The sequence below is a fragment of the Zootoca vivipara genome, chromosome Z2 (assembly GCF_965207765.1).
Source record: "Zootoca vivipara chromosome Z2, rZooViv2.hap1.1, whole genome shotgun sequence".
Classification (NCBI taxonomy): Eukaryota; Metazoa; Chordata; class Lepidosauria; order Squamata; family Lacertidae; genus Zootoca; species Zootoca vivipara.
Genome location: NC_142585.1, coordinates 43,337,727 through 43,353,005, shown reverse-complemented (window position 1 = coordinate 43,353,005; position 15,279 = coordinate 43,337,727). Strand labels below are relative to the sequence as shown.

General features: G+C 43.6%; 1 protein-coding gene across 2 annotated transcripts in view; it reads left to right on the top strand.

The window, feature by feature from the left end:
• ASTN2 (astrotactin 2) overlaps positions 1–15,279 on the top strand; it is a 608,691-nt gene that overhangs the window by 376,588 nt on the left and 216,824 nt on the right. For both annotated transcript variants that reach the window (XM_035112940.3, XM_088665019.1), the window contains 2 exons: positions 2,667–2,833; positions 5,349–5,537. In XM_035112940.3, coding sequence (XP_034968831.3) covers positions 2,667–2,833; positions 5,349–5,537 — 356 coding nt within the window. The remainder of the gene's footprint in view (positions 1–2,666; positions 2,834–5,348; positions 5,538–15,279) is intronic.

Here is a 15,279-nt window from a genome sequence, read left to right as displayed (position 1 = left end):
AACTCTGTAAGTAGATCGCAGTCTCTTGGGAGTTGGTCATCCCTGGTTTAGAGTGTCAGACTAGGACCTGGGAGACCAAATCCCTGTTTGGTCATGAAGTTCACTGGGTGGCCTTGGGCCAGTCACTGCCTCTCAGCCTAGCCTGCCTCACAAGGTTGTGGTGAGGATAAATTGAGGAGTAGGAAAGCCACATATACCACCTTGAGCAACGAAAAAGGTGGGATGCAAATGCACTAAATAAATGTTAATTTTTTTTTTAAGGAAGAAGGGTACCTGCCTGGGAGCTTGGAGAGTCCCTGTCTGCCAGGGGAAGCAAGTGGGAGGCAGATGGACCAATGGGCTGGAGATCCTTAGGTTTGGGGCTCCTAAAACATGGTGGCCAGTCCTTTAACAGCAGTACCAATGGGCATCCAAAGAAGAAACTGTCCAGGCAACAGAATAGAGATGGGATCTTCTGTGTCCCCCCTCCCCCAAAAAAGTTAGGGGTGGGGAACCTTTTAAAGCCTGAGGGGCTACATTCCCTTCTGGGCATCCTGCCACAGGCCACAGGCCAGTGGCAGGTGAAGCCAGAGGCAAAAATGAGTGGAACAACAAACACAATTTTAACATTTGTATAATAGGACAGCTTCTACATGCAGTTGCACACCTCTCTCTGACCTGCATCCGGGCACTCAAGCGGTATTATCAGAGTTCAAGGACACATTCCAGCCAGGCAAAAACACTTGGGGCACCAAGCAGAATCAATGCAGGGTGTTGCTTGTAGAGAGAGGGGGTGTGGCCTGAGGAGAGTTCTGAGGGCCAGATGGAAAGGCCTGGAGGGGTGCATTTGGCCCCTGGGCTCAAGGTTCCCTTCATTTAGAGGGTTCTGGTCACAAAGAAGTATTTTTAGCAACAGGAAACTCTTGTCAAATTGAGTCAAACCTTTGGTTCATCTAGCTCAGTATCATGTACACGGACTGGCAGAGGCTCAGGTTTTCAGGCAGGGAGTCTTCCCCAGCTCTGCCTGAAGATGCGAGGGATTAAACCTGCAAGATGGATGCTCTGTCACTGAACTGCAGCCCTTCCCTATTTGTTTTCTTTTATTTTCTTCCTTGAAAAAAGAAACACAGAAAATGTATGACTTTTCCTTCACTTGACAGGCAGTTTATAGCCCACCATCATGCATCTCTGGACTGGCTGCTGTTTAGCTCATCTTCAGGAATTCTGTAATGCATCTTTAATTTGGAATTGCTGTTAGGCTACATTTATTATCTTTTTCCTGCTCTCCAGATATGTGGTTAGCTTTCTGCTTTTAACTTAATATTATTTCTCTCTCTCTCCGTTGGAATTTCGTTGGAATTTCAGGTGGAATAGGAGTGTTGCTTAATAAGGATGTCTATGGATTGATGTTGCTAGATAGTTGTCTGCTTTAATTATTTGGGACAGGCAGAGCTTGCTCCAACACAGAAATTTAAAATGTGGGTCATGTTTTCAGCACGATGATAGTAGTTTAGAACCTCTAATAACAGATGAGAGACCAGATACCCAGCTGAATGTGTGTGTGTGTGAGAGAGAGAGAGATAGATGATAGATAGATAGATGATAGATAGATAGATAATTTATTGCGGTTGGAGACCAGCTTATAAAACACACTTGGGGGTACAATCCCAGAAGGAAAACAAACATTTAAAACATTGTACAACAGTAAATTTAAAATTTATAAATGGGATAAGCGTATGAACACTTAAAAACTTTGTGATAAGCTACCGCAGAGAAATGACCCAGAATCACCCCAGGAACTGAGTTTGGGGATTTTCTTAATGAACTAGTTTTGGATCGGGGAGTGGTCTGCGCCTACAGATCTGTACACAGAATTGTTTTTTTTTCAAATAATTATTAAATTTAGTCCAGTCCTTCAAGAACCTCTGGTCACGTTGGTTTTGAATTCTCCCTGTCATATTGTCCAATTCTGCATAGTTCATTAACTTCGTCTGCCATTCTTCTGTCATTGGTAATTCTTGTTTCCATTTCTGTGCCAATAGTATTCTTGCTGCCGTCATCACATACAAAAACAGGTTTTGTTTTTTTATCTTGTCTGCTAATATTCTCTCATAAAATACCAAGTAGAAAAGCTTCTGTGTTTTTTATGAATTTATATGTTAACATCTTTTTCATCTCATTATATATCATTTCCCAGAAATTTTTCACTTTCTTACATTCCCACCACATATGATAAAATGTTCCTTCTTTTTCCTTACATTTCCAACATTTATTACTTGTTTTATACATTTTGGCTAATTTCACTGGTGTAATATACCATCTATACATCATTTTCATTATATTTTCTTTCAAAGCATTACAAGCAGTAAATTTTACTCCTTCTTTCCACAATTTCTCCCAATCCTCTAACTGTATTTTATATCCAAAATCTTTTGCCCTAAGCATGCTTGCTGTTGATGGACGATGCTTCACACAGACCTAAGCACCAACTGTAAAGTATTACTGTTCCTGGAAGTGATAGCATCATTTGGCGACCTAACTTCCCTTGCCTTCTGAAGGCGTAATACAAATGCCTTGTGTTATACACCTTTCCTGCAATAGTAGGCATCTCAGTGGTTTAAGGTGTCCAACTTGGAGAGAGTAATTCTGCCTTCTCCCTTAATTGTATCCTTCCCTTCTCAATGCAGTGCCCTGAGGATTTGAAGCCTATGAAGGATGGCACTGGTTGCTATGACTACTCCAAGGGAATTGACTGCTCAGATGGCTTCAATGGTGGCTGTGAGCAGCTGTGTCTTCAGCAGACCCTCCCTCTCCCATCAGAACCCATGTCCAGCACCATCCACATGTTCTGCGGGTGAGTCTCCATGGGCAAAAGAGGTGTTGGTGGGTACAAATTCAACTGACTGCAGTCTCAAAGCCTTCTGTATGCTTGTTTTTTGAATATTCCTGCCTGGCTAAGCAACTGTGATATGGAAGCTCAATCCAACTCAAAACACTGTGCATTCAGTAGACAAAGTAAGATAGTTGGTAGATGGACACCTAATGGAAATGTGCACCACTTCTGGAAGCTGCTGCTGCTGTCTGACGAACTTTGGATATGTCACTTTAAAGGGAGGTCTGGAAGTGACTGTTAACATGGCCGCTATCACCACCCACAAATTCTCAGTGTCATGCTGCCTTGTTCCATCTGGAGCCTGTCACTTTTGCACACCCCAGCTCTTTCATGCATTGTTGCTGTGAAGTCATATTGGTGGAAGAGGGGTCAGCACAGCTGTCAGAGTTGGTTTGTGTTTAAAGATGTAGCTTGTCCCCTAGCTTTGCTGTGGGCTTTGGACTTAGACACCTCACCTTGCCTCTGAGATAAAGGGTGCAAGGAGCATCCAGCGAAGGGAGCTTCTCTCAGCTTTGGGTTGGTGAATTTCAGCTGGGCACATTCCCCAGAGCAAAAGGACATGGGGTGATCGCTGCATCCCTCTTTCCCTCCAATGCCAAATTCCCTACAGGTTTCGTTTCTTTGGCTTGTGGCAGCAGCTGTTGCTGCCTCAATGCCACTTTGACCTTCAAAGGAATGTTAGGTGTGGATTTGTGCTGTGGAGAAGCACATTCCGAAATGTAACTCCAAGGAACATCTGTCAATTCCTGACACATCCAGGTGCTCAGGCAGCCGAGATTTTGCTGTGTCCCAGCCCTTCATGGCTCCCTGGGGCTTTGAGTTCATCAACTAGCTTTTTCGTGCATGTGTCTATTGCTTTATTTCTCGGCACGGAAAAGTAAAGAGGAAAGTGCATCCTGTGGGAAGGCTGATAGCTCCAGTGAAGCAGCCAGCCCATCAAAGTTTTGCTTTCAAATCCAGCAATGAAAAGATTGTAGACTGTTCTGATTCCATGTGGATTGGCATGGGAGCAGAAGAATTGGCACACTTTCAATATTTCACCGCTCTAGAACATGTGACCCCTTATGAAAAGAAGAATGCAGTTTGAATCAATTAACTACTCAAACAGCTGGCTAATATTTCTTCAATTGAGAGATAGTAGCCCTAATAATTTGGAAGTGGGGTTAGAGAAGAGAATGCCAAAATATAAGGAGGAATGTTTGATTCAAGGGATGAGGCAGATTGGGCCTCCCCAATATCACTTTGGTGAGGGTTCTTCTCCCCAATATCACTTTGGTGAGGGTTCTTCTATAACAAGTGTGGCAAACTATCTGCCCTTCAGATATTACTGGGCTACAACTCCCATCACCCCTGATCATTGCCATGCTGGCTGGGGTTGATGGGAGTTGGAGTTCAATAATACCCGAAGGATGACTGGTTGCTTGCTGTTTTTCTGTCAAGGAACACATTGTGAAATAAGCACATAACACCAAAGGATTTAGTTAGGCTCCAGAACAGGGTTTTCCAAATGCAATTCTTGCCACCTCACAAGGAGCACCCCACAAAGAACATCAGAGGTGCTAGTTTCCCCCCATGGTGCTGAACGGAGACTAGACAGCTCATTTGCATGAAGATCTGCTCTGTGATCAACCTCCACCCCACCACATGGTGGTATATGAAGGACAGCTATACTCTTAGTAATCCCAACAGCAGTTTCTGCAAGCTGACATTTCTTCAGTGCAGCACTGAGGTCTCTCCCCCCCCAACCTGATGACCCATTAAACACTGTTCAAAGTACTTCAGATGCATTGTCTAGTTGTAGTACTTAGAACAGCCCTGTAAAATAAATCAATACAGTGGTACCTCTACTTACGGACACAATCCGTTCCGGGGTGCTGTTCATACCCCAAAAAGTCCATAAGTAGAGTGACGCTTCTGCGCATGCACGTGATGCGATAGAGCGTTCCTGCATATGTGTGAAGCATATGTGTGAAGCGTGCAGGGTGGGGCAGCTTTACATCCTCCCCATCCTCCCACGGTGCTCTAGTCAACTCCAAATTGCCCTGGTATAGTGTTGTCCCAGGGAAAATTAAAATGGCAGCTTCTACCTCTCTGTTGCTCATCTGAGCATTGTCACTGCCTTTGTCTTCTAAATAAGTGAACCAAAATAAGAGGGACCAACTAAAGGGCATTTTGCTGACAACCCCTCCCCACAATCTTCAAGCTGGTCCTGGTTTTAGCCAAACCTTTGGTATATACTTTCCTCCCATTTTTAATCTCTTTCACACACAGTGTCTCCTTTGCTGCTGTTCCTTATGTCAGTGCCTCACTTTAGTGCATCAGATTTAATATTTATGCTGCCCCATTGTGCTGGCCCATTTCACCTACTCCTGCTACCCCCACACCCCCGGACAGAAACAACGTTTTTATTTGGGACTGACTTTTATTGTTTGCTTTTTGTGCATATCTGATGTATCTTTTTGGGTTTGGTTCTCAGCTGTGTTGAGGAATACAGGCTGGCACCAGATGGCAAATCATGTCTCATGCTGTCAGACATCTGTGAGGGCCCCAAGTGCCTTAAGCCAGATGTGAAGTTCAACGATACCCTCTTTGGAGAGATGCTGCATGGCTACAACAACAGGACCCAGCATGTCAACCAAGGGCAGGTCTTCCAGATGACCTTCAGGTATGCCTTGTCCGCCCTCAACCAGTTTTTGCTACAATGTGCATTTGCTGTGTATATAAAAAAGGTAAAGGACCCCTGACAGTTAAGTCCAATCGCGAACAACTCTGAGGTTGCAGCGCTCATATCGCTTTACTGGCCGAGGGAGCCGGTGTTTGTCTGCACACAGTTTTTCCATGTGACCAGCATGACTAAGCTGCTCTGGCGAACCAGAGCAGCTCATAGAAACACTGTTTGCCTTCCTGCTGGAGCAGTACCTATTTATCTCCTTGCACTTTGACCTGCTAGGTGGGCAGGACAGGTGCATATGCATCTGGGCAGGAGTGTTTGTGTGTCTCAAAACGTCAAAAGCTCCCAGATTCTGCAAAGAACATTGAATTCCCTTTGCTCTGCAGTTTCTGATACAGAACCTAGTGAGTCAGAAGAAGCAAAAACATGATGTCCATGAATCAGAGTGTACTAGCTTCATGGACTCCTCTTATGGAAATTCTTTTAGTAGTTTAGGTGCTTCTGGGACTGGTTCTGAGCCAGTCCCAGAATCCCCCCGGAATCCCCAGCTTTATCCACTGAAGAAGGGGATAACAGCTGTATGCATACTGTGCCTCAGAACCTCAATTAACCCCCCACAATTACAACAACTAAATTGTCTTATATTTATCCATTTTTTGGCTGAATACTTTCTTACACTCTCAGGTTTGTGCTGAGATTCCAGATTCTCCTCTAGATATCATATGCTTTAACTCTTAGTATGACTACTGTACAACAGTGCAGAATGCCCAGTTCTAAGCTTAGACCAAATAAATTGACCTAGGGGGTAGAAGACTGCAAAGCTCTTTTATACCTTTCTAAGTTCCTATGAGGAAGGATACATACATGTAATGTTTTCTTTTTCTTTTTTGAAGTTTAAAGTTCACATCTGATTTTAAAAAGAGGATGTTGATTGAATGGCACGCACTGAGCCCCCCATCTTGCCCCTAAAGAATGATCTGGCTTCCATTCCCTTTTCCCTCTGTTCTTTTAAATTCAAACTGGGTTTGGAGCAGCTGATTTTATTATACGGAAAAGCCCAGTCTCCTCAGTCTAAAAGCAAGGTGATTCCTTTTGTGGAGTCATTAAAATAGGAAATGAGGCCTCAGGTCTCTAATCTAAACACTATCCATTAAGCACATGAGAGTTTAATAATAATAATAATAATAATAATAATAATAATAATAATAATAATAATAATATGCCGCCCATCTAACTGGGTTGCCGCAGCCATTCTGGGCCGCTCACAACAAAATATTAAAATCACAACAATATATCAAACATTAAAAACTTCCCTATTGTTATTACTCCTTTTTATTTATGGTTGAAAGTACTCAGTTTCATTCTGGGATCTTACTGCTAAGCTGGAATCACAGGCAGTAAGAGCCTGCTTCATCAACAACAGATGGCACTTTTAGATTCCCTCCAAGTCCAATGCTGATTCAGCAACCCATACTCCACCGCCCTCTTGAGAAAGGTTGATGATGATGCAAATCTTAAGGCTATTCATGTCATAGTATGCAGTGACTTGTTCTTGTGAGGCTGCCAGGGACACTGCCTGGATTTCTGAATCCCACAGCTGATAATTAGGGAGAAATTCCTTCAACGTTAAATCTGTAAGACAGAAAAAGAAAACCAGTCATGGAATACTGGTGTAATATAATTAATATGTGTCATGGTGGGAGACAATATAGTCCATGAAAAAGGACAGATTTGCGGACAGATTTGTTGTTGTTGTTGTTGTTGTTGTTGTTGTTGTTGTTGTTGTTGTGAATAAGAATAAGAAATCAACATCATGGCTCTGTAGAGTAACTATATCACTCCATAGTAATAATTTTAACTATAGTAAATGGGTACCTGCAGGTTCTCAAGCTAAACTGGACCAAAAAAAAAAATTGAGGGAAGAGGAAAGTTGTTTTGGAAATTAGAGATCAAAAACTCAAAGACTGCTCAGACAATTTCAAGGAAGGAAAGATGCAGATTGTTTAAGTTCACAAATTGTGAATTGTTCGACTGAAGTTGTACAGTAAGCCCAAAATCTATGCACATTTAACATGTGTGCATTCAGCTTTACGCACATGGCATAGATGATAGATAGATAGATAGATAGATAGATAGATAGATAGATAGAGGGCAGAAAGAGGTGGGTGTCTGGGAAAGATGACTTTTGCAATCCCACCCACCACTGAACCCAATGTGTTTTGACTACATGCGCTTTTGACTTTATGCACGATCCCAGGAACGTAAACCCCTGCATAAGTTGCAGGTTTACTATATACACATCTGTGTAGCTTGAGTTCCATAGTTAGCTGTACATTCAATCTACTCATCAGAGGATGGTAGGATGGGGTGCTGCTGGTGACCTGACATCGAGCTGGTTGTGTCACTGCTCACTGCTGCTTACTAGGATGAAAAGGTGAGGGGAAAAGGTGATGGTGAGTTTGGCATGGTACAAACACACCAGCGGAAGCACTGGATTGGCTCCACCAGCGCAAAGTGAGCAGTGTTACCTTTGGGAATTACTTTAGTTCCCATTTACAGAGTTTTGCAGGAGAGATCCTGAGTTGTTTGACCCTTTAATTGGTTTCCTTTACCCTCGTATAATAATAATAATAATAATAATAATAATAATAATAATAATAATAATAATTTATACCCCACCCATCTGGCTGGGTCTCCCCAGCCACTCTGGGCGGCTTCCAACAGAAAAATAGAACACAGTAATCTATTAAACATTAAAAGCCTCCCTGAACAGGGCTGCCTTCAGATGTCTTCTAAAAGTCTGGTAGTTGTTTTCCTCTTTGACATCTGTTGGGAGGGCGTTCCACAGGGCAGGCGCCACCACCGAGAAGGCCCTCTACCTAGTTAAAAACTACACAAGACATTCTCTGTTTAAACTTTAAATTTTGTTGAATATTGTTGTTTAGTCCTTTAGTTGGGTCCAACTCTTCGTGACCCCATGGACCAGAGCACACCTGGCACTCTGTCTTCCACTGCCTCCCGCAGTTTCATCAAATTCATGTTGCTAGCTTCGAGAACATTGTCCAACCATCTTGTTGACATATAACTTTTACTCAGTGTACTTGCACTTGTTAGATTAAATATACAAAGCAGGTGTTATTTCTGTTGCTGATACATCTTACATAGGCTTGTCTCTAAGACAGCCTTTCTCAACCTTGGATCCCCAGATGTTTTTTGGTCTACAACTCCCATCATCCCTGACCACTGGTCCTGTGAGTTATGGATCATGGGAGTTGTAGGCCAAAAACATCTGGGGACCCAAGGTTGAGAAACACTGCTCTAAGACAAATACTGTTGCAGACTGACTAACTCTGAGGCAGACAGCAACACAACATAAAATACCTGCTGCACTCACACAAAAGACTGCTAAAAACTGCCACTGCTGTACCAACAGACTACATCAGATGTAGGATAGCAAAGAGTTCTATAGCCCTTGTGAGCATTAACCCTTTACCTAATATTTTGAATGCTTTCATTTCCCCTCTACATACACTCTGTGGGGAAAGATGGACACTCTCCGCTCAGTTATATTTTATCTGCAGTTAAAGCCCCAACTCTGGAGACTTCTTTCTTCCCCTGCTATTTGTTCAAGCTTTGTTTCTCAATTCTTGTTTTCTCTTTCCCTCAGTTTCCCAATGGAAGAAGAGAAATAAATAAATACAGCCTTCCACCCAAGACTGCGTTTAAGATAAATGGCATATGGGTTATAAAGCACCCTGTGCAGGATGCAGAAGCTGTTTACGTATCTCCCTGTGATTGGGAGTGCTTTGCTTTTTAGGTTTTTTTTTTTATCTTGTTTGTGCCAAAGATCCCAGTTAAGATATTCAAGAACCTCTCTGAGCATTAAGGACACCAGCTGTTTGAGCAGCCCTTAATTTGATGCAAGTGAAACATAGCAGGAAGCTGCCCTAATGCCTGGGATTAAAAGCCTTTTTCAACAAAGTGGAACAGGGGGGTTGCATCTTTTAAAGGGATTTACAGCTCCTTGGATCCCTTTAACTACATGGATGAGTCAGCCTGCTTCCTGTGCCTTAGTAGCTTCAGTTTCCATAATAAATAGAATAATCACAACCCACTGTGCAAGATGGCATGGCAGGGAAGCAACAGTGGATACTGTAGAAATCTACGCTGAGCACCCTTATCACACCAAGTCAGACCATTGGTCCATCTAACTCATTATTGACCCAGGTGGCGCTGTGGTTAAACCACTGAGCCTAGGGCTTGCTGATCAGAAGGTCGGCGGTTCGAATCCCTGTGACGGGGTGAGCTCCCGTTGCTCGGTCCCAGCTCCTGCCAACCTAGCAGTTCGAAAGCATGTCAAAATGCAAGTAGATAAATAGGAACCGCTACAGCGGGAAGGTAAACAGCGTTTCCATGTGCTGCTCTGGTTTGCCAGAAGCGGCTTGTTCATGCTGGCCACATGACCTGGAAGCTATACGCCGGCTCCCTCGGCCAATAATGCGAGATGAGCGCGCAACCCCAGACTCGGTCACGACTGGACCTAATGGTCAGGGGTCCCTTTACCTTTTATAATGATGATGATGATGATGATAGAATTTGTATAGGACTTCATCATAACCTCTAGGTCTGGGGGGTGGGGGTGGGGTGGAGCTCCATATTATTAATGGTTGACAGAAGCAAAAAGAGCCAGTCCATCTTGTGTTTGGCTTGCCTACATTTCCTGGAGGGATTTCTGTTTGTGCCTATCCCGGTTAATTCTGTACCTTTTTTTTTGTACATAACTAAAAATATTTATATGTTGTTGGACTCCAGTTCCCATCAGCCCCTGCTGGCATTAGCCAATGCATGGGAGTGATGGGAGTTGTAGTGCAACATCGTATGGAGGCCAACCTCTGTTTAAAAAACCTTCAGTAGAGAGTCCACCACATGAGGAGGCTTTATGTTCCACTGTCAAACAGCCCTTACTGTCAGGAAGTTCTTCCTAAGGCTTAGTCAAAATCTCCTTTCTTGGTGGTTGTGGGGGGATGAAGCAGCTTTTCCACAGCTCTCTCTGAAATGTATTTAATATGAAAGCAACACTAGACAAAACAACTCATTTTCAATTTCCTTTTCATGTTGTTTGCTTTTTTATTTGACAAAGCTCCAACCTCCCACCCCTGTGCTGATTAAACACAAACATTTTAAGCATGTGAGTCAAAATTCACGAAAATTCAGTTCACCTCTTTTTTCCCCCTTCTTCCAGGGAGGAGGAGGGGGGGTGTCTTTATATAGTAACCCTGACTCTTCAGTTCCAGAATGGCAGGCTTTTGTTTCAGCAAAGTTATGTTAATGTTGTCATGCTTCATGTTGGGTCACTGAACCGACGAGGGAGGAATTGTCATAATATTGATGGGAAGTTTTGGCAAGTTAATTTTAAAGCTGTCACTTGGCATCTCCCTCACTGTTGCTTCTCAATAAAACTCCATGATGATTATGGGTCATGCATGACAGCTAGAGAGCAATTCGTGCAACCGAGAGCTGGCAAACAGTGCCCCCCCCGGACATCCTTTCCCCAGACCCCACCCTTCCTTATCACCTACAGTGGTAACATCAGGTTACAGACACTTCAGGTTACAGACGCTTCAGGTTACAGACTCCGCTAACCCAGAAATAGTACCTCGGGTTAAGAACTTTGCTTCAGAGTGAGAACAGAAATCGTGCTGTGGCGGCATGGCATCAGCGGGAGGCCCCATTAGCTAAAGTGGTACCTCAGGTTAAGAGCAGTTTCAGGTTAAGAACGGACCTCCGGAACGAATTAAGTACTGAACCCGAGGTACCACTGTACTTTCTTTCTCCTGGTTTGCCACTCAGTTATGGGTTATTCACATGGCCCAAACTGAACTTGCTCTTAAGAATTTGAAAATGAAACCATGGGCTATGCATCCCTACCTCACCTTATTGCCCTTTAAGAACATAAAGAAGAGCCCTGCTCAGTTAGAGCAAAGGCACCTCTATACATTAAAAAAAAAGACAATGAGGGCCACCTTTCTTTATGGAAAACCTTCCGGGGACAGAAGCTGATTTAGGGCATCATGGCTGATTGCCCTGCACAGAACTCTGAGCTACAGGCACTGGGCTTTGGGAAAGAGGCACGAGAGCTTTAGCAGGGTCCTAGAGTGTGGCTGCCTGCTGCCCAAAGCCTAGTTAGTGCTTGCCCAATCTTTGGGAAGGAGACGGAAGACCTCCTTCCCAAAACCCAGCACCTCCCCTGCCCATCTTTGGGAAGGCAGCTCTGGTGAGGAGCATCTAATTTTGGGTGCCATATTACCAAGGTCCATCCATGCAGAGACCATATGCCAGTGATGGGCAGTGCCAGAGGCAAAATAGGATAGAGCAACTGATGTTCTTTGCTTTCTCGCGGTTCCCTGCAGTTCCCCACTCCTGATATATCTTGCATTTCATTCTCACAGTGACGAACAGGTTAGCCTGGATAGCTCGGTTGGTTAGGGCATAGTGCTGATGATGCCAAGGTAGCAGGTTTGATCCCTGCTTTGCATTGCAGGGGGTTGGACTAGTTGATCCTCAGGGTCCCTTCCAACCCTATGATTCTACATCCAACCCCCTGCCATGCAAGAAACTAACCAAACATCCATGACAGATGGCCATCCAACCTCTGCTTAAAAACCTCCAAGGAAGGAGAGTCCACCACCTCTCGGGGGAGACCATTCCTCTGTCAAACAGCTCTTATTGTTAGAAAGTTCTTCCTGATGTTTAGTTGGAATCTCCTTTCTTATAACCTGAAGCCATTGGTTCATGTCCTACCTCCAGAGCAGGGGAAAACAAGCTTTCTATGTCTTCCTTGTGACAGCCCTTGGAATATTGGAGATGGCTATAATATCTTCTCTCATTCTCCTCTTTTCCAAGCTAAACAGTCTCAACCCAGTATACCTGAAGGAGCGTTTCCACCCCCATCACTCAGCCCAGACATTGAGGTCCCCCTCCAAGGGTCTTCTGGTGGTTCCCTCACTGTGAGAAGTGAAGTTACAGGGAACCAGGGAGATGGCCTTCTTGGCAGTGGCGCCCTCCCTGGGGAACGCCTGCCCATCAGATTTCAAGGAGATAAAGAACTACAGAACTTTCGGGTTTCTGGCTACCCCCACATTTAATGGTGGACATTCTCTGCCGCACCTCTAGGAGCTGTGAAGAAGTTCAGGCAGTGGGGAAGGAGGAAATGAGGCATAAATCCTCCCAAAACTTTCCAGGGTTACTGGAAAGTCTGCAGCACCCCACAGGGCCACGTGACCCCGTGTCTGCTACTTTGGAAGGCAGGACAGGACAGGAGTGACCTGGGAGTGAGGCCCTGCCAAGGAATGAGCCTCCATTTTCCAGCATGATTTGTGGAAATGTTCCTCCATAATTCTGCTAATTGGATGAATCATGAGGCATTCCTGAAGCAGGATATGCATACCAGGCTGCGATTAACCAGTTGCTGAAAGAACTGAAAGTATTTGAATGATATTTTAAAGCTTTGAAAAATTCCTGCAACAGGCATGAATGGGAAAAGGGGAGGGCAGGGTGCTTTATGTTTTCTTGTGATTACTGGGTATGGTTTTCTTTCCCTCTGCCCTCCCCTGCACAATGGAAAAAGGCATTTGTAGTTGTTTGTATGTTTCTTCTTGGATGAGAAGGAGAGGAATACATTTGATTTATGTTTTACAAGGAATTCAATACGGCTTTATACGTCAACACAGCTTTACACGTCGACACAGCTTTATACGTCAACACTTTATCCCCCTTGATTGAGGAGTGAATGGGTGATATTTATTACCATCTCCAGATGGGGCGTTGTGAGAGAAGGAATGCAGTGAAAAAATAAAATAACCCACAGCTTAACTGCTATGGAGCCGAGGAGAGGCAGAATTTGAGAGAGACTTGTGTTACAACCAGCACTGGGGAGGAAGGCATAAAGGGGTAGGATCCAATGGCTCAGAGAAAAGGTCTGGAAAATTTGCTCTCCATGTTTGGCTGCAGTCAGACGGACTGCTGTGTGGCTGTGTTATCATTGGGGTGCTATGCATCCTTGAATGAGCACACATACTAAACAGACACTCAACCAGGGAAAGATCTACGATTGGAACAGTGAGCGAGAGGATTTGAGCAGTAAAAGGAGTTTATGAAAAAACTACACATGATGTTTGGATTATATATACAAAGGTTTAATTGAGCTACCGGTATTTGCTGTTTGCAGGGCTGTAAAGGGGCAACTGAATGAATGCAATACTATTGGCAAGTATGAAGTGATGTCATCTAGAAACTAGATGAGAATTGACACAGCAATGAGGGTACATCTTGGACATACCCTATAAGGAGAATGGGAAACCTGCTCCCTCAATTGTTCCTCATAAGGCTTGATTTCCAGGCCCTTAAACATCTTGGTTGTCTGCAAATGTCCCAGCTTGTCAATATCTTTCTTAAATTGTGATGCCCAGAACCAGGCACAGTATTCCAGGTGTGGTCTGACCATGAGATCAGTATCCCACTCCCACAATTATTATCCTGTGACTAGTTACAGGACAGGTAGGTAGCCGTGTTGGTCTGACACAGTCAAAACAAAATTAAAAAATCCTTCCAGTAGCACCTTAAAGGTCTCTAAGGTGCTACTGGAAGGGTTTTTTTATTTTGTTTATCCTGTGACTGAAATTGATTGATTATATTTCTATGCCACTTTTCATTCAAATGAATCACATTTCATTCAAAGCAGCTTACAAACAACAACAATAATGTAATAGAACATAACAAATACTGTACAACATAAATCTTATAGAATAACAAATAATTGGTAAAACAATTACAAATAATCAGTAAAGCAATAGCCATCCCTAAAACACTATTAACAAAACAACTGAAAGAATTAGGTAAACAGTACTATCACAAAAAAGCCATAGGATTCACAAAGTGCTACACTAGTCATAATCTATAAAACAATATTAACAACATTAACAAAATAGCAACCAAAAAATAATCCAAGCACCGCTGAATTCACACACACACACACACACTCCTCACCCCTATGACTCACAATCTTCTACTCAGTTCATCAAAAGACACATCCACGTAATGCCTGTGGTAGCAACTCCCTTCTGAAGGCTCTTCTGAAGAGCCTGGAAGTTCCATATAGTCATTGTAGTCAGTAACCATTGATAGACCAAATGATATTTCCCCCCTTCTCATATGTTAGGATAGTAAGTGGGGCATCTTGGTGGGACTGTGTCACCAATCCTGAAAGCACTGTACAGGCTGCCAGGAGGCTACTGAGCCCAAGACAATGCCCTGCTAGCACCCAAGTACCTAAAAGAATGGCTTCCCCAAGATCAACAATCTTGGAACCTATGATTGGCAGGCGAGGCCTTGTTAGGGGTGACATATTTGCCACTCTGGGCCGCGTCAGGAGGAAGGGTGGGATATAGATTGACAATTATTAAATAAGTGCATTTATTTATAACCTGGTAGCTGCCGTTGTGCTCCTATCCTAACTGTAATAAAAGTGAGGCTAAGTCCTTAAGCATAAGCCCTAGAGAAGTACCAACCACTCTTTCATTTTTTTAAAAAAATATATGAACATATGGTAGACATATGGTCTTTCTTTGCAGTGAGCAGCATGAACTGTAAGCCCCTTTACGTATTGCACCCCCTTAGTCCTTTCTATGTGCCTGCAGAATTATGAGAGTCTGGCTTGTTTGCTCATGCTAAAAGGCCA